General features: G+C 60.5%; 1 protein-coding gene across 1 annotated transcript in view; it reads left to right on the forward strand.

The window, feature by feature from the left end:
• The first annotated feature begins 648 nt into the window (after positions 1-648).
• Positions 649-18962, forward strand: part of IQCE (IQ motif containing E) — a 36376-nt gene continuing 18062 nt past the window's right edge. The window contains 10 exon segments of the mRNA XM_004598146.2: positions 649-684; positions 2852-2899; positions 3644-3686; positions 7445-7573; positions 8105-8175; positions 12904-13017; positions 13099-13149; positions 16860-16930; positions 17773-17845; positions 17997-18046. Of these exon segments, the coding sequence (XP_004598203.2) occupies positions 649-684; positions 2852-2899; positions 3644-3686; positions 7445-7573; positions 8105-8175; positions 12904-13017; positions 13099-13149; positions 16860-16930; positions 17773-17845; positions 17997-18046 (686 nt within the window).

The following is an 18962-nucleotide window of genomic DNA, read 5'->3' on the forward strand; positions in this document are numbered from 1 at the left end:
CTGAGCAGGTGCCCTGGGTAGGTGGTCTGAGCAGGTGCCCTGGGCAGGTGGTCTGAGCAGGCGCCCTGGATAGGTGGTCTGAGTAGGTAACCTGGGCAGGTGATCTGAGCAGGTGGCCTGCGCAGGTGGTCTGAGCAGGTGCCCTGGGCAGGTGGTCTGAGTAGGTGCCCTGGCAGGTGGTCTGGGCATGTGGTCTGAGCAGGTGATCTGGGCAGGTGATCTGAGCAGGTGGTCTGAGCAGGTGGTCTGGGCAGGTGGCCTGGGTAGGACCCTAGGTGGTTGCCCCTCTGTCCACTGAGATCCAAATCAGTTGTTTTTTTTTCTAACAGGCAGAATGTGTGTTATGCAAAACCTGTGCACAGACTTTAAAACTCCCAAGTGAACTGCTAACTGCACTTCTCATGATCCCTTGAAGGCTTCTTGAACTTTTCCAGAACTTTTCAACAGGTCCAGAAACGCCTCTCGCTTGGAGGCGGCTGGGAGACCCTGGTCGGGCCCGCACTCCGCGCGCGCGCACGCTCGGCCCGGGCCGGCTCGGGGAGGCGGTGCTTCCGCCGCATCCGGGTCCGCCGGCGGCGCGGTTGCCATGGCAGCGGGTGACCGGGGCGGCCCGGGGCCTCGCGCAGCCGGGAGCGCGGCGCCGTCGCCATGTCTCTGGACACGGCGGAACCGGCCTCGGACACGGTGAGGGCCGCCCCGGAGCGGGGAGGCGGACCCCGGGGCGGCAGGGTGACCGCCGCCGGGATTGTTAGCGCATAGGAGGGCCTCCCGGGCCCCCGTGGCGCGCGCCCGGCCCCGGCCTGGCCCGCGTCCTCCGCGGCCTCGGGACGCCCGCGCTCCTGTGTAAGTGCCTCGGGGCGCCCGGCATGGATCGAGAAGTGAGGGAGGACGTCCCAGGCTCTGGGAGCCCGGCCCTGCCCAGCCTGCTGGGAGGCTTCCCGGAGGAGGTGATGCCCGAGTCAGGGGGGCGCGGTGTGGCCGGGGTGGCCCGGCCTCGGGAGGGAGCGAGCCAGGCACGGTGGGCGTCCACCGCCTGCCGCGCCCTGCTCAGGGTTTCCGGAACGGCCACCCCTCAGGTGGACCCTGAAGCCCCAAAAGTTAGGACCCGGTGCATCGTCTCAGGGAGGCTCGCCCTGTGGGAGGCGGGCAGCCCCTAACCCGGGCTGAACCTGGGCCAGAGGAGGGGCTCCCGGAGGGCAGGGACTGACCAGGCCCTCCAGAGCTCCCCTGGGCGTGCTGGCTTCCTGGCACGTCGTGTGCGTGTGCAGGGAGCTCCCCGCCGTGGCCCGCTGTCCACGTGCGAGCCACGGTGAGTGGAGTAGACACACCGCCGTGTGCCCCAGGGTCACAGTCATGGAGCACGCCCGCCCAGCTGCCCTGTGTCCTTTTTTGTTTTTTCTCGGTCTTCAGTTAGTCCAAGTACGAGAGGTTCTGAGAAAATCCATGGAAAATGGTGCTGTGGGAGTAGCTGCTTGGAGCTCGAGTTGGTGTGCATGGAAACCACCTTCTCTGATCTGCTTGTCCCTAAGTGCTCTGCGCTCCTCGCAGGAGTGCCTTCTGCCTGGTGGGTGGCACGGGTGTCCACTGTGGTCCTGCCACCCTGAGCCAGGCTTCTGTCCTCGCTCTGTGGCTGGCACAGGCTAGTGTCCCAGGGTTAGGCCAGGCTCCGTGCTGCCTGGGTCCTGGTTGGCCATTCTGACCCTGAAATCGGAAATGATGAAGAACCTGGCGTGGACCTGCCCTGTGTTTAGATCTTCAAGCGAGAGATGTTGCACCTGTCTTTTGTGGAGGGTTTCTGTGGCGTATCGGGAGTGGCGCTGGCCTGCAGCCTTCCTGGGTCAGGGTCATAGGCTCCGACCCTCTGCCTTCCTGGCCTGCTCTGCCCCTCCTGGGCTCCAGCAGAGCCATGGGGCCGCTCCTTGCCGCTGCGAGCTGCTGGCTTGTGGCTGTCAGTCACGGCCGCCCGGGCAGCCAACACGCACACATGCTGAGCAGCGGCCGCCGCCTCCCCAAGGGGTCTTGTGCGTGGCACAGCGCCATTGCTGCGTCTGCAGGCTGCTGAACGTTTTGTCAAGGTTATGCTTTAGAAGCAAATATTTACTGATTTATTTGGAAGGCAAAGTTTCAGAGAGAGGAATCTACCGTGTGCTGGTTCCCTGCTGGGTCAGGGAGAAGCCAGGTGCCTGGAACTCCCCCCAGGGGCCCGGGCGCTTGGCCAGTCTCCTGCCGTTCTCCCAGGCGGTTAGCGGGAGCCGGAGCACAGCAGCCAGGAGTGACGTGAGCCAGCGTGGATGCGCGGCAGGCGTCCCAGGCCGAGCTTTTGAGAACTGTTGTGTAAGTGTACTGCCCACCTGGTGGGTCCTGCAGCGCCCTGCTGTGGCTCATCCGGGTTGTGCCAGAAACGTCAGCTTTGTCAGGTACCCCCGTGGTGTTTTGGGGGGAGTTGGGGACATTTTCTGTCACTCGTTCTTGGGATCCTAGTCTGAGTGTGTTAATACAGACATCGCCCGAGGAAAGTTCCCTCTCCCCTCAAGCTGACGTCAGATGGTACAGCTCTGATGTCTCTCCCAGGGCCAGGGCAGTCGCTGGAGCACGCAGGCTGTGGCCTTCCTGCGCGAGCGTGTCCCCTAGTGTGCCTCGTGCCTGTCACTGCCTGCCTGGGGCTCCCTCCTGTGGAGCCCCGGGCCCGTGGCCTTTACTGCAAAGGTGAGCCAGAACAGACACCCTGCAGTGTGCCCAGGCATGCGACAGACAGCCTGCCGGACGGGTCTGCGTGTCATGTCTCACGGTCCCTGCCGCCCGGCCTGCGCTGCTTGGCTGGAAGTGACGACACGCGCCTCTCTTCTTGCAGGGGGAGGACACTCAGTCGGCAGTTACCTTGGAGTCTGACTTCGAGCCGGTGAGTACAACAAGGCAGCCACCCCGCCTGCATGCCATCTGTGAGCACAGCCTGTGCCCAGAGCCGAGACACCGAAGCCCGGCATCACACGGTGCCCGAGCCGTCGGGGATTATTATTGCAGCTTTTACCCCCAAGTCAATCCTGAGCAATGTTCATTGAAAAGTTCCTGTCCTGCCTGCGGGGTCAGAGCCTGAGCCCCAGTTAGCGTGCCCCCTTCCATTCCTGGCTGGGGCGGGACTGGGGACAAAGATGGCCTTGGCAGTCACACTTTGCGGCTCAGCTGAGGCCCAGCCTGGCATCGGGGTCCTCCGATGTTGGGGTGGTCAGAGGCAGTGAGGCCCTGTGGCCCCGCTACTGCAGCCGCAGCCCCTTCTCTGGCTCGTGCAGCGAACTCTGCTGCCTGGGAGCCGAGTCCTGGCTGCTTGTGACGCAGCCACTGCCACAACTCCGGCTGACCCACCGGGACAAGCCAGCTGCCCTGCCCCCCTGCTCTGAGCACATGCCCCATGGGGCCCCCACCCCCTGCTCCAGGCTGACAGTGGCCACGGCGTGGAGGGGCTGGGCCTTGGGTCCGGTGTCCTCTGGCTGCATGCTCTGAAGCCTGGGCCCAGCGTGTTCCCTGCGGACACGTGTGATGTCCTGACAGCGCCTTGGAGCCCCGCTGGCCTGCCCCCCGAGTCCCTGTGAACATGACACTGTCCGTGGGACTGCAGGGCCTTCACCACGTTTCTCCTTCTTTTCAGAAAACGAGGAGAAGTGTCCACAGACCCCCACCCACATCGCCAAGTAAGTACAGCCAGCCTGCAGCCTCCCTCTCCTCCGCAGCTTAACCGGGCTGTGCCCTGGACGCCACTCTCTGCGGGCCCAGGGGACGCTGCAAGGACTCTTGATCCTCTGAGCAGCTCCAACTGCTGGGCAGGGCCCTGCCGCCCGTGGACCCAGCGCTGGGGCCTCGGGTATACCAGCTGGTGGAGTCCCACTTGTCCCAAGGCAAAGAGCCTGCCCCCCTGGCCCTGCTTTCCTCACAGCTCACATGCCGATGTCGGCCAGACGCTGTGCGACGAAAGGGCTCAGTCAGCCTCACCCTTCTGAGCTGCAGCCAGCTCACCCTGGCCCTGCCCGGGCAGGTGCGGGCACCATGGCGCAGCGAATCCTCTGCCCCTCTGCTTCTCTGCCACTGGATCCTTCCCCTCGTGTGCTCAGCCCGGAACGGGAGGCCCTGCTGGGATGGACTTGGTCCAGGGGACCCGAGGCCTCAGTTTGCCTCCATGCTGTGCCATGGATGCCAGTGTGTGTGTTTGTGACAACCCTTGGGCCCAGGCTGTGACCAGTGTCCCCTGACCGCAAATAGACCTGGGCTGTGACCAGCCCTCCCTGACCGCACGCGGACCCGGGCTGTGACCAGCCCTCTCTGACCACACTGCCTGTATGTTTCATGTACATTTCTTACGGAGTCTCACCTATATGTGTGACACGCTGAGGGAAGGCCTGTGCCTCTTCAGATGCGCCCAAGGAAGTGTAATCAGAAAGACCATGCAGAGGAAAGAATGTACGTGCAAACCCAGAAATCCAGCCGGGGCCACACTGTGGCATCACAACTTACGCCTCCACCTGCAGTGCCTGCATCCAGCTTCCTGCTGATGTGAGGTGACACCAGTCCTTGGGTTCTGACTCCCCACGGGAGACCCAGAAAAACTCCAGGCTTCAGCCGCTGTGCACACCTGGGGGGGACCAGCAGTGAAGATCTCCTCTCTGGATCCGCCTTTCTGAGGAAGATAACCCTTGTTTTTGCAAATATTTTATTTATTTTTATTTTTATTACAAAGTCAGATATACAGAGAGGAGGAGAGACAGAGAGGAAGATCTTCCGCCCAATGATTCACTCCCCAAGTGAGCCGCAACGGCCAGTGCTGTGCCAGTCCAAAGCTGGGAACCAGGAACCTCTACCGGGTCTCCCACACGGGTGCAGGGTCCCAAGGCCTTGGGCCGTCCTCGACTGCTTTCCCAGGCCACAAGCAGGGAGCTGGATGGGAAATGGGGCTGCCAGGATTAGAACCAGTGCCAATATGGGATCCTGGTGCATTCAGGGCAAGAACTTTAGCCACTAGACTGCCATGCCAGGCCCTGAAATAAAAAATCTTTTTTTCATGGACTTCAGAGAGAGAGAAATAATCTGTTCCACCTGCTGGTTCCCTCCCCAGACGGCCACTGGAGCTCGGTCAGGAAGTGCCTGGCCTCAGATCGGCTCGGCTACAGCCACTTGGGGAAGTGAACCAGTGGGTGGAAGACCTCTGTGAATCTGCCTTTCCAATAAAAAAATAAGTCTTAAAAAAACAAAGGTCCCAGACAGATTATTTTTCTCGTTTTTTCCTAGATATTTTATATATTAAGTTCTGTTTCCAGCACGAGTTTTTACTATTTGTCTTGCATGTGCTGGTTTATTTCCCAAAGGCCCACAGCCCGCAGAGCTGGGCCAGGCCAGAGCCAGGAGCCGGCATGCCATCTGTGCCTGCTCTGATTGGCTACTGCCTGCGGCTCGCAGGAAACTGGGACTTGGCCCAGACCACCTGGGATGGGTCGCGGGCATCTGCAGCTCCTGGAAGCCCGCCACTGCACCAAGCCGTGCCCCGGTGCTGGGTGTGACTCCTGGGTCCCTCAGAGCAATTGAGCAGTGAACACACAGGATGCAAAAATAGGTGGGAAACAGAAAAGATAAGGTTTTTGTTAAGCTAAAAAGAAAACCTGAAATCCCTGATCCTAAGGGTCTTTAAGCAGTTCGTGCACGGCCTCCTGGTTGTGTCTGTGGAGCGGCCAGTGCTGTGTCAGCTCCCGCAGCCGGGGGCAGTGGAGCCGCAGCTCTCATGGTGGCCTTGGACTGGAAGATGTTCTGCAGCAGCGCATGCTCCGAGCAGGGGCACCTGCTCTAGGGAGTGGCTTCAACCGTGGCGGCTCCTGACCGCCTGCAGCTCCCTGGGGAAACCCAAGGTCCTCGAGTTCATCTGGCCCCGGGTCGGACGCCGTGTCAAGATCAGGTGGAGCGGGCGGAAGCCCCTGGGTGCTGATAGCGCGTGTGGCGGAGGGTCAGGGCCAGATCCAGCTGCCCAGCATTGGTTACAGGAGCGACGAGACGCCAAGCACCTGCTGCCCAGCGGCTTCCACGTGTTCCTGGTGCACAACACCACGGAGCTGGAGGAGTTGCTTGTGCAGACGCTCACCATGTCTCCTCCAAGAGCCACAAAGCCGTGGCCGTGGGGGAAGAGCAGCCTGGCTGGCCACCTGTCACCGGTCCCAACGCCAGGCTGCGCAGCCAAGAACATCAGCACCCAGCTTGGGCATTCTGTTTGAAAACTGCACAGAAAAAGGTCCATGACAAATGCTGCATGGGCTTGAAGTCTTACTTAACATTCAATTCCGGGGCCTGGCGGCGTGGCCTAGCAGCTAAAGTCCTCGCCTTGAACGCACTGGGATCCCATATGGGCGCCAGTTCTAATCCCGGCAGCTCCACTTCCCATCCAGCTCCCTGCTTGTGGCCTGGGAAAGCAGTCGAGGACGGCCCAAAGCTTTGGGACCCTGCACCCGTGTGGGAGACCTGGAAGAGGTTCCTGGTTCCCGGCTTCGGATCGGCGCACACCAGCCCGTTGCGGCTCACTTGGGGAGTGAATCATCGGATGGAAGATCTTCCTCTCTGTCTCTCCTCCTCTGTGTATATCTGACTTTGTAATAAAAAAAAATCTTTAAAAAAAAACACATTCAATTCTGCTTTTCCACCAACTTGTAGTATTGTAGCTGGCACTGTGACGTGACTATGTAAAGGCGGATGTGTAGGCCCAGCACGGTAGCCTAGTGGCCAAACTCTTCACCTTGCCTGCGCCAGGATCCCATATGGGTGCCAGTTCTAATCCCGGCAGCTCCTCTTCCCATCCAGCTCCCTGCCTGTGGCCTGGGAAAGCAGTCAAGGATGGCCCAAAGCCTTGGGACCCTGCACCCGCGTGGGAGACCTGGAGAGCTCCTGGCTTCAGATTGGCTTGGCTGTGCCATTGCAGCCACTTGGGGAGCGAATCATTGGACAAAGATCTTTCTGTTTCTCCTCTCTGTATATCTGACTTTCTGAAGAAGTGCGTGGGCCACCCTGTGTGGTTTTCCTTTACATCTGCCATAGCGTTGTTTTCCTAGAGTCGTTCTTAAACAGCCAGGAGACAGCAGTGCTTGTCCCTGCTGGGACTTTACCCGGAGTAGACAGGCCCTCAGGCCTGCGCAGTGGGTGGGAGTGACCACAGCCTCACGCCTGCTCGGTGGGTAGGAGTGACCATGGCCTCACGCCTGCTTGGGTGGTTGGGGAGTGACCATGGCCTCACGCCTGCTCGGTGGGTCGGAGTGACCATGGCCTCACGCCTGCTTGGTGGGTGTGCAGTGCCACGCCCTCACGGCTGCTTGGGTGGTTGGGGAGTGACCATGGCCTCGCGCCTGCTCAGTGGGCATGGAGTGTCCAGGCACTCAAGTTGCTTGGTGGGTGTGGAAAGCCTGATGCCATGATGGCTTTGCAGAGTCGCCCTATTCCTCCAAGCCGAGGAGAGTGACGTCCTGGAAGGCTCTCAAGATGGCCGGCAGTGCCCCTCTGAGCAGCAGGATGCCCTTGTCCCCGCAGAAACTCTGGCTAGGGACAGCCAAGCAAGGTTAGTGCCTGCCCGGAACTTCTGCTTCAGAGCAGGGGGAGTACCTGGGAGTGGGGTGGACGGGGAGTGGGGTAGACGGGGTGTGTGCGGTCACGTGTCAGGAGTGGGGTGGACGGGGTGCGTGCGGTCATGTGTCGGGAGTGGGGTGGATGGGGAGTGGGGTCATATGTTGGGAGTGGGGTGGATGGGATGTGGGGTCACGTGTCGGGAGTGGGGTGGATGGGATGTGGGGTCACGTGTCAGAAGTGGAGCGGGTGGGGTGCGTGTGATCTTCTGGAGGCGTGAGGGTCTGCATCAGTGTGGTGTGTCCAGCTGTGACAGCAGCTGCAGTGTCCTCCGCGTGGCCCTCTGGTCCTGTGCCCCAGACTGCGGGCAGTGGTGTGCTGCAGCTGGCACCCCAGGCTGTTGAGAGGTCTGGGCGCTGGCAGCGTCATGCTGACATCCTGACTGCGGCCATGGCGCGTATTTGCGCTCGGTGTTTGGTGGCAGGTCCTGTGATGTGTCAAGGACTCCTGTCACGTCTTCCTCTAGGCCACACCCCGGGGACTCCTGTGTACCGCGAGAAGGAAGACATGTATGACGAGATCATCGAGTTGAAGAAGGTAGTGGTTTTGTCTGCTCTTTGTTGCTTCCACAGCGAGAGCTGGGTTGGGCTGTGAGTGTGCGGGCACCGGCTGGGGAGATTGCACCTGCTCTGCCCAGCAGGCAGAGGGGAGACCAGGGCAAGGCGGGTGAGCCGCAGCCCTCTGTTCCAAGGCCCGCAGTGCTGACCTCAGTGACCCTGCACCTGTGGGAGTGTTGGTGCTGCCGACCGTCCACACACCCTGTCCCAGTGAAGCAGACGAGGAAGGGGCCAGGCAGGAACAGCCCGGCCTCGCCACGTGAGGCTAGTCGTCTGGCCAGGTTTGCCAGCAGCAGGTGCAGGTGAAAGTCATGTGTCCCTGGGACCACCGCCGGCATCACAGTGAGGACACATCAGCGTTTCCTGCCCGGAGAAGATGGGCCAATCATACTGGGGGTTCATGGCCCCCTGGGTCCTGGCAGCCCACATGCTGGGCGTGCTGAGAAGTCAAGGCCGTCTCCCAGGGCCACGGGAGTCAGCCCTTCCTGTTGGTCCGGAGAGAAGACAAGTCCAGGTCATCTCGGAAGAAAGCAGCCATGAAGCCGTGTAGCAGAGTGCTGCCCGGGCAGCGGCTGCCATCCTGGTCCTCAGAGGGACCAGCAGGGACCGGGCATGGCCGGGCAGGACGGCCCGAGGCAGCCGTCCCCAGCTGCGCCTGCTCGGGATACCGCGGGAACCCTGCCCAGCAGGCTTTGTGGGTGAAGAACGGACGCGGCCTGGACTCGGGCTGCTCGGCGTGGCACTGGACACCCTCCGCATAGTGTGCGGAGTCCAGAAGCAAGCTCACTCCCAGCCCTCCAGGCTCCTGACGCCAGAGCAGCGCATCTGTGCAAGCCATGCCTCAGCTTCCTGTGAAAAGATGGGGTGCGGACAGGGCCGTGGCAGAACGCTGGCATCCTGTATGAGCAGTGGTTGGAGTCCCGGCTGCTCCACTTCCAGTGCCAAGCTAAGAAGGCGGCAGAGGATGGCCCAAGTGCGCCGAGGGAAGCGCAGGTGGAGCTCCTGGCATGTCTGGCCACGCCCGGCACTGTGGCCCTGGGGGAGCAAATGAGCAGATGGAACTTGCCCTGCCTTTCACTATCACCAGTAGCAACGCTGAGGTCTGCAGTGCAGGGCCGAGCTGGGAGAGTGTGGTGTGCAGACGGGCTGCCTTGTGGCCCCTGGGCCCTTCCTGCAGGTGCAGTGGGTTGGGTTGTCCCTTGGTGTAGTGGCATCTTCCACGGAGAGTCGCAGTGAGAAACGTCTCTGGCCACCACAAGGTGCCCTCATGGCGCCCCTTCCCGTCACGCACACCATCTCCTTGCCGTGCCACCCGACAGCCACTGGTTGGTGATGCTGGGCCTGGAATCGTAGGGTGTGGCTTGGAGCCGGGACCCTGAGTTGTCCCAGGTGTCAGGTGTCTCCCGCTCAGCTCTGCACAGCCGGCCGACAGTGTCTACAGGCTGTGCGTGTTGTCGTTGTTGAAACTGTGTCACCTGACTCCTGTTAGTTTTCTGCTGTGGTTTCTGGTTTGATGCATTTCAGCCATAGGTCACATTCTGTAATTTCAATTCTTGTGTTAGGTTTGCGTGGCTTGCTCTGTGTTGCTGGCTGCGGCATAGGTGGTGCTGTGCCAGGCACATCTCGGGGCCCCGCAGCCTTGCCGATGGCCTGTGGCTGTTTCAGCAGCGAGGGGTGCTTGGGTCTCCAGCTGTGCCGGGTTTGTCTGCTCCCACCATGCTACGTGGAGCGTCGGTGTTACCGGCGTGGTGGGATTACTCGGCCATTATCCCTCTCTGTTCTCTGAGGACTACTTAGTCCAGCTGCTTCTGGGTCTCCCACACGGGAGCAGGGTCCCAAGGTCTTGAGCTGTCCTCTGCTGCCTTCCCAGGCTGTAGGCAGGGAGCTGGATGGGAAGTGAGGCACCCGTCTGAGATGTTGGCACTGCCGCCTTCCTGCCATTCCAACGTGCTGTCTGTCCCTTCTGTCTCAGTCAGAGCACCTCTGCAGGGACAGCCTTCCCTCCCCGGGCCCTCCTCCCTGGTCGGCAGCTGCCTGCTGCTCCTGCAGGTGAGCCGTCTGAGCTGGCAGTCAGCTGGGCTGTGCCTATCGGGGAGTTGGGGTCTGTCTGCCTGGTCTTCTCCGCTTCTTCAGCCTGCAGGTTGGTCTTCAAAACTGGCAGCTTTCACATCATCATTTCCTCACACATTCTTCTGGTTCCCCGTCTGGTTAGGGATGTTGGGCCCTGAGTCTCTGTCTGTTCTCTCTCTCTCTCTCTCTCTCTCTCTCTCTCCCTGGGTGCTGGGCCCTGAGTCTCCGTCTGTTCTCTCTCTCTCTCTCTCTCTCTCTCCCTGGGTGCTGGGCCCTGAGTCTCCGTCTGTTCTCTCTCTCTCTCTCTCTCTGGGTGCTGGGCCCTGAGGCTCTGTCTGTGTTCTCTCTCTCTCTCTCTCTCTCTCTCTGGGTGCTGGGCCCTGAGTCTCCGTCTGTTCTCTCTCTCTCTCTCTCTCTCTCTCTCTCTCTCTCTCCCTCCCTGGGTGCTGGGCCCTGAGTCTCTGTCTGTTCTCTCTCTCTCTCCCTGGGTGCTGGGCCCTGAGTCTCCGTCTGTTCTCTCTCTCTCTCTCTCTCTCTCTCTCTCTCTCTCTCTCTCTCCCTCCCTGGGTGCTGGGCCCTGAGGCGCTGTCTGTGTTCTCTCTCTCTCTCTCTGGGTGCTGGGCCCTGAGTCTCTGTCTGTTCTCTCTCTCTCTCCCTGGGTGCTGGGCCCTGAGTCTCCGTCTGTTCTCTCTCTCTCTCTCTCTCTCTCTCTCTCCCTCCCTGGGTGCTGGGCCCTGAGGCGCTGTCTGTGTTCTCTCTCTCTCTCTCTGGGTACTGGGCCCTGAGTCTCCGTCTGTTCTCTCTCTCTCTCTCTCTCTCTCTCCCTCCCTGGGTGCTGGGCCCTGAGTCTCTGTCTGTTCTCTCTCTCTCTCTCTCTCTCTCTCTCTCTCCCTGGGTGCTGGGCCCTGAGGCGCTGTCTGTGTTCTCTCTCTCTCTCTCTCTCTCTCTCTGGGTGCTGGGCCCTGAGGCTCTCTCTTCCCCCCCTTCCCTCCCTCCCTCCCTCTTTCTGTCCCCCTGCCTCTCTCGCTGGGTGCTGGGCCCTGAGGCTCGCTCTGTCTTTTCTCTCTCTGGGTGACTTGCATGTCTGCCGGTGCCGCCCCCGTCCCCTGCTTGGTCCTCTCCCTGCTGTCTGGAGCCCGTTGCCCTTGAGGCTGGCTGCTGGCTTCCAGTCCGGTGGCTTCCTCCTGCCTCTTGGTGTTCTGTGTCTTGGGTGAGGTTTCCAGGATGTTTGCACTTAGCCATGGCAGCATCTTCATGGGGGCCGTGTTTTGTTTTTGTTTTTCTTTTTCGTTATTTTTGACAACCTTTACATAGTTAATTAGGGCACAAAGTTCAGGGGCTACTGGAAAGTGGGTAAGATTTATTATTTTCACATTTTTTCCTGTATCTGGGGTAAAGGGGGGGACAAAGGGAGAAGCCCCACCCAGTCTCCACCCACCCCAGGTCCTGATGTGGGGCATGCTCCGAGGGTCTTGCTCAAGTGGTTTTGATAGTTCAACAGTTCTGAATTGCTGCCAGTCTCGCCACTCCAAGCACGAAGAGGTCGCTGCAGAATCCACTGATTGACACAGTCCACCTTAGAGTCTCCGTTTGCCCAGTTTTTCACTGCCAACCTGTGGGTGGCGTGGTGGATTGATTTATTCTGTCCTCTGTTGTGGTACCAGGTGTCCTCTGCAGGTTCCGATGGACTGCCATATCCTCCATGTGCCCCTGGGTATGCTGTCCACTGCTCCGTCTGGGCCTCTGAGGAGGCTCGGCTCTGGCACTTCCACTCCATGGCAGACCATGGAACCTGCACTGCTCTTCATGGTTAGGGTTGAGTCTGGCAGTTCAATTGGGGAGATCCCCAAAGAAACTGTCTGAGGTGTTCCCAGACCAGATTCTTGTGTGTACTTGCCAGTACAGGGCCCGACACAGTCCATCGCCCCATCAGCTGGTGGTTGCAATTGCTGGGTCGATTCTGTTTTCAGCCCTGTCTTCCACTGGAACCAATGGGTGTTGCATTCCAGCCTGGTTCTGATTGGGGCCGTTCTTAGCCCTTTGTTAGAGCAGGGCAGGCGTTTGGCAGAGCAGCAGAGCCACTTTGGCGTACTCCCACACCAGGCTCCCTCTGAGTCCACCTGGCTTCTGAGTCTCATGAGACAAGTGTGGAAGCCCAGAGTTAGCTGTCGTGGCAAAGTGCGTGCTAGCTGCAGGCTGAATCACCGTCATGGAAAACACTTGACTGCAGTGCGGATGCTTTGTTCCAGTCCCGGCACAGCTTGGGGGGACACCCACAGGTCAATGTTGGGGACCCCTGCTCTCCGAGCCATAGTTAGAGTAAATATTTATCAGCATTAGCAACACACAGTGTGACAAAAGTGGCTCCCTGTGCGGGCATGGCCGAGGGTCGTGACGCGGCTCCCATGGCCGAGGGTCGTGACGCGGCTCCCATGGCCGAGGGTCGTGACGCGGCTGCCTGTGCGGGCATGGCCGAGGGTCGTGACGCGGCTCCCATGGCCGAGGGTCGTGACGCGGCTGCCTGTGCGGGGGCCCAGTGGGGACCTCCCACGCTCAGGGTGTGTGGCCTGTGCCCGGGCAGCCTGTGTTCACCGGTGTGTGTGCCCGCCGCGTGTGCGCGGGCCGTTCTTCTCTTCAGTCACTGCACGCGCAGAAAAGCGATGTGGATCTGATGAGAACACGGCTGCGGCGCCTGGAGGAGGAGAACAGCAGGAAGGACCGGCAGATAGCGCAGCTCCTGGACCCCGGCCGCGTAAGTGGGCTCGTGCCGGGCTCCTGCCCGCCCGCCCGCCGGGCGCCACTCGATGTTTGCACGTACGTCTGCTTACCGCAGGGCCCCGACTTGGTTCGCACTCTGGCGGAGAAACGGCCTGACACTGGTTGGGTGAGTAATCTCCAGACAGCTCCACAGTGCCAACAAGAAAGGGGGTGGGACGGAGGGGCAGAACCTTCTAGAAACATCTCCCACAGAGCTACAGGAAGATGCTGCAGTATGGTTGGGGAGCATCCAGGAGATTTACAAGCTGGCCAGGGGCCACGGAAGCCGGATGCTTTAGAGTTGGTGGGAAAATTGAATTCAGAGGTATATATATTGGTGCAAAATAATCTGAAATCTTTACAATTTTTTCATTGTGCACACTTTCCAAGAACTGCATTAATTAAAATTATTTTTGAATTGAAATAAACTGATGAATTCATTTTCCACCAACTTTTGCAAGAGCCCTCCTGCTGTTATGAAGTGAGTCACAGAGAGCTTCCCCTCACACCCACACTGTTGTGCTTGACAAGTGAGCCTGAGCGGAGCAGAGCAGTGAGGTAGGCACGGGACACACACAGGTGCCTCAGTGCCCAACACTGCATCACAAAGCCAGCGAAGCCCCGCGGGCCTGCACAGCTCGCATGCACAGGAGCCGTGCCGAGGAGGGCTGCCGGGGCCCGCCCGCCTGCAAGGGTGGGAAAGCTGGTGCTGGCACGGATTCCATGTGGAGCACCGTGGCAGTGACATGACTAAAGGACTGCAGATGAAGCCCCCAAGAAGGTGGAGACATCAGGGAGGGAGTGACCCCAAGGCAATACTGCTTCTGTCCCGAACGCACAAAAAAAAACCGCAGCACGACCTGCGGACCCGGAGAGACAGGAGCAGCCTGCAGGCCGGGCACGCACAGGCCACTCTGAGGCACGAGCCGCTGTGCTCCGTGTCCCTGCAGGAGGATGGCTCTGCCCGGGACATTGCAGGCAGCTTCAGCTGGGCTGCTGTCTGTCTCCACACGCAGCGGCTCCCACAGCAAGAAGTGCTCGGTTTGCACACTCATGTGACCTCGTGTGAGTCTCTGGAAGCTGAGGTGAAGAAATGTGCCCAAATCCTGGGAAGATGCCCGTGGGCTCTGTCTCCAGCTCAGTGAGGACCCTCCTGTCGCTCCCTCTCTGGCTCCTTCAATAATGGAAAGCCATTGTGTAGTTAGCACTGCCGCTCATCCAACAGTCACCTGCGAAAAGCCATTTGCACAAGGATATTTATATCTGCCTAGTTTGAGAGAAAGTTTTTTTAAAGATTTATTTTTATTGGAAAGTCAGATATACAGAGGAGAGACAGAGAGGAAAAGCTTCCATCCATTTATTAACTCCCCAAGCAGCCGCAACAGCTACAGCTGATCCGATCCGAAGCCAGGAGCTCATCAGGTCTCCCACACGGGTGCAGGGTCCCAAGGCTTTGGGCCGTCCTCTGCTGCTTTCCCAGGCCACAAGCAGGGAGCTGGAAAGGAAATGGAGCAGCCGGGATTAGAACCGGCACTCATATGGTATCCTGGCGCATGCAAGGCAAGGACTTTAACCGCTAAGCTACCGTGCCAGGCCCAGGTTGAAGGACATTTTAAGAGGCTTTACAAAGAGGAATTGCTGCTGCAAAACTTTTTTTGAACAGATTTTTTTAGAGTGAAGTACATCACAGCTCTGTATAAAAATGTTGAAGGGTGCTGAGTATAACTGGGGGCAGGGGTCCAGGTCCTGGGTATAGGCAGTGTCCATCCTTCAAGTGCTCTCAGAGCAGCTGTCCCAGCCCATGCCCTCGAGGGACACTTGCAGAGGAGAGCGGGGTGTGGTCAAGGCTTGCCTTGGAAGGACTGGCCAGGGCACACACACGCCCTGGTGCCGCCTGCTGTGGCCGCGTAGCCTGTGGGCGCTGTGCCTGCTGTGGCCGCGTAGCCTGTGGGCGCTGTGCCTGCTGTGGCCGCGTAGCCTGTGGGCGCTGTGCCTGCTGTGGCCGCGTAGCCTGTGGGCGCTGTGCCTGCTGTGGCCGCGTAGCCTATAGGCGCTGTGCCTGCAGAGGCCCTGTAGCCTGTGGGCGCTGTGCCTGCTGTGGCCCCGTAGCCTGTGGGTGCTGTGCCTGCTGTGGCCCCGTAGCCTGTGGGCGCTGTGCCTGCTGTGGCCCCGTAGCCTGTGGGCGCTGTGCCTGCAGAGGCCCCGTAGCCTGTGGGGACTGTGCCTACAGAGGCCCTGTAGCCTGTGGGCGCTGTGCCTGCAGAGGCCCCGTAGCCTGTGGGCGCTGTGCCTACAGAGGCCGCGTAGCCTGTGGGCGCTGTACCTACAGAGGCGGGTGTGCAGCCTGAGACCAGCAAGCACACAGCCATACCTCTAGCTACGCAATGCGAGTCTACAAGAAAAGGTCACGTGGATGTGGCCGTGCGTGATGAGGCGAAGCCAGCTGTGTGCCCCAGGGTGCTGGCACGTGCTGGCACGGGAGGGCGTGTGGTGCACCCTGAGGGCTGAGCTGGCTCCTGAGGGGGCAAGGACAGATAACAGAAGCCTAGGGAAGCCCCCTGGCTTGGCGCCGGCCCTGCCCAAGCTGCGCCTGTGAGCTCTGGCCCCAGGGCTGACAGGAAAGCCCCCTGGACAGCAAGCAAGAAGGAAAACGCTCGTGGGAAACAGAAATGAGAGATATTTACTTCGATTCAAAAGACTTGAGATCTTCAAAAATAGTTAAAGATGCATATTACAAAAAAGGCAAGTATGGATTTCACCAAGCCGAGCTTCTGTCTTGGCCACACCTGTCCACGGCTCCAGCTGCCGTGACGGGGCAGGACAGCAGATCCCTCCCTGCCTTGGTTCCCCAGCACCTGCCTTGTAAATCAATTTCTTAACAGAGCGCATTCCTGTATTACTGTAGCGTAAAGTCACCTTAGATCCTGTTTAAAAGCTTCTGTTCAAAAGGAGAAAAGCAAAGGCGGCAGCCTGCTGGAAGCTGACCCTGACAGGGGCGGGTGTGGCAGGCCCTTCCCGAGGCCCTGGGTCTCCCCGCTGCAGCCTGGGCCTGCTGGAAGCTGACCCTGACAGGGACAGGTGTGGCAGGCCCTTCCCGGGGCCCTGGGTCGCCCCGCTGCAGCCTGGGCCTGCTGGAAGCTGACCCTGACAGGGACAGGTGTGGCAGGCCCTTCCCGGGGCCCTGGGTCGCCCCGCTGCAGCCTGGGCCTGCTGGAAGCTGACCCTGACAGGGACAGGTGTGGCAGGCCCTTCCCGGGGCCCTGGGTCGCCCCGCTGCAGCCTGGGCCTGCTGGAAGCTGACCCTGACAGGGACAGGTGTGGCAGGCCCTTCCCGGGGCCCTGGGTCGCCCCGCTGCAGCCTGGGCCTGCTGGAAGCTGACCCTGACAGGGACAGGTGTGGCAGGCCCTTCCCGGGGCCCTGGGTCGCCCCGCTGCAGCCTGGGCCTGCTGGAAGCTGACCCTGACAGGGACAGGTGTGGCAGGCCCTTCCTGGGGCCCTGGGTCGCCCCGCTGCGGCCTGGGCCACGGCTCACAGCCTGGGGTCTCTGTATCTCTGATGGCAGTGGCTTTCTTAGTGTGGCTGGTGCCACACACTGCCTGGTCCCATGCCCAGTCCCTGTTCCCTTGCCCGGCCTACCTGCTGAGCTGGCCACTGGAGTGCCCGCTCCTTACCACCTTCCTCAGGGATGTATGAGTGAATGAGACAGAGCAGGGGCTGGAAGAGGTCAGTGGCTAAGCAGAAAGGCCCATCGTGTGGGAGCAGGCCCCGGGCCGGAGGGAAGGTGGGGCGGACTGAGCCCGGGCCGGGGGCCTGACTGGTGCCAGCTTCTGTTGCAGGTCATCAGTGGGCTGAGGCAGAGGGTCTTCAAGCTGGAGCAACAGTGCAAGGAGAAGGACAGCACCATCAAGTAAGGAGGCCGCGCTCAGGGCTCAGGGCTCAGGGCTCAGGGCTCGGAGTGCTGCAGGGCTCAGGGCGCCGTGGGGCTCAGGGCTCGGAGTGCTGCAGGGCTCAGGGCACAGTGGGGCTCAGGACGCCGTGGGGCTCAGGGCCACAGGGCTCGGAGTGCTGCAGGGCTCAGGGCACTGTGGGGCTACCTCCCGTGGTTGGCCTGCCTTTCTAAAGGGCCTGCACCCCACTGTCTCAGACCTGGGCTGGTTTCTGTCTCTACCGGAATAGCAGCTGTGCCCCCATCTCCTGGGTCTGCACTTGGCCGTACGTGTGTGTGTGTGTGTATTTGTGTGTGTGCGCACGTGCGCCTGTCTTCCCTCAGTATTCCTAGGGTGCAGGTCACGTCCAGTGACGTGCAGGACTTGCTGACCAGGCACTCGGTGCCCACACCCTCCCTCGCTCCCCAAGCCTGCACGCGTTTCCCTGTGCTGTGTTGGGGCAGGGACACTAGTTCCCTGCATGTCCCACTTAAGGACAAGTGCAGCAGTGTGCCGTGAGTCCTGGGGCTCCTGTACTCCAGGAGTTCCACTGGCTCCCTGTTGAAGGCCAGCCCTCTGATCCTGGGCTGGGTGCTGCCCAGCGAGCTGGCCCCTCTGAGCTCTTTCTGCAGCTGCTTAGAGGCAGTACCTTTCCTGGACGCCTGCTCTGCAGGGAACTCCTCTGCCTGCCCTAGAGCGTGGCTGCTCCTGTTGTGAGGATCTCTGTACCTGAACTGGAGGCTTTGCCCAGGGCTTGGCTCCCTGCAAGGCCCTCTGCCCGGGCCCCCATGCCACCATGCTAACTCTGACCTCTGGTTTTCAGCAAACTCCAGACAGACATGAAGACCACCAGCTTGGAAGAGATGCGGATCGCCATGGAGACTTACTATGAGGAGGTGGGTGGGAGGCTGGGGGCCAGGCCAGCCTGGGAGCCCATCCTCCCGTCCACCAGTGTGCCCTTCACCCTCCAGGGATGCCAGCACATCTCAGTAGCAGGGCATCTTCATGCCCCGTGTTTTCTAATGCAGCTCAACTTGGTCTTCACAGATCCATCGACTGCAGACACTCTTGGCGAGCTCTGACCCCACAGCGAAGAGGTGAGATCACATTTAGGACGCAGTGTCCTGTGTCGGCCCCATGTCAGTGGGGCTGCCCTGAGAGCAATGTGGCCACAGGGGAGGCCAGCACCTGCCCCACCTCGGGGCTGCTCCCGCCTGGGGCTGGGCAGATGTGCCCTCACCCCGGCTCCCTGTGGACAGCTGGTGGACTCCGCGCCCTGAGCACCAGCCTCACAGGCTCCCTGCCGGCCTCCAGCACAGTCTGGAAACCCTGTCCTCCGTCCCTCCTCTCACAAAGCCATGGACACAGAAAATTCCAGAAAATGAGACATGCTAGGGTTCTGCTCAGCCCGCAGACTGCCCGTCTCCCCCAAACAGGGTGTCCTTAAAGTAGATGCAGTCAACATGACTGGAGGGGGCATGTTGCTGGGGCCCCGCCCTGCCAGCCCTGCCAGCCCTGCCAGCCTGCCAGCCCTGCTTTCCTGTACCCATGGTGGCATACTGTGGGGACCTTGTTAACAATTGTCCTGCATCCACAGTAGCTGTCTCAGGCCTGTGTGATCACCCCTGCCCTTGCAGGAAACTGGGCTCAGGTGCCTGGCAGCCACTGGGCACAGCGCTCTGTTTGGCAGGTCAGACCTGGCTCCAGACACCTCACTCGGTACTCAGTGGTCTCTCCCTGGCATGGGGCTGTGGCCATGGCACTGTCCCTCGCAGTGCAGCCAGGCTTGCCGGCTCTCCCACGTGCCTGCACCGCAGCCTCTGTGTGCCATGGATGCCAGGCGACCAGTACAAGTGGACACAAGCCCCCCGGGAGGGAACGTGGACGCGCGGCATTGATGGTCACATCTGATTGCTGAGGAGGCTCACGCTGTGCGCGTGTGTGCACTTCCATGGAAGCACATGTGTATTTTACATCTATCTGAAAGGCAGACCAATAGCAACAGAGGGATAC

Source organism: Ochotona princeps, chromosome 24, assembly GCF_030435755.1.
Source record: "Ochotona princeps isolate mOchPri1 chromosome 24, mOchPri1.hap1, whole genome shotgun sequence".
NCBI lineage: Eukaryota > Metazoa > Chordata > Mammalia > Lagomorpha > Ochotonidae > Ochotona > Ochotona princeps.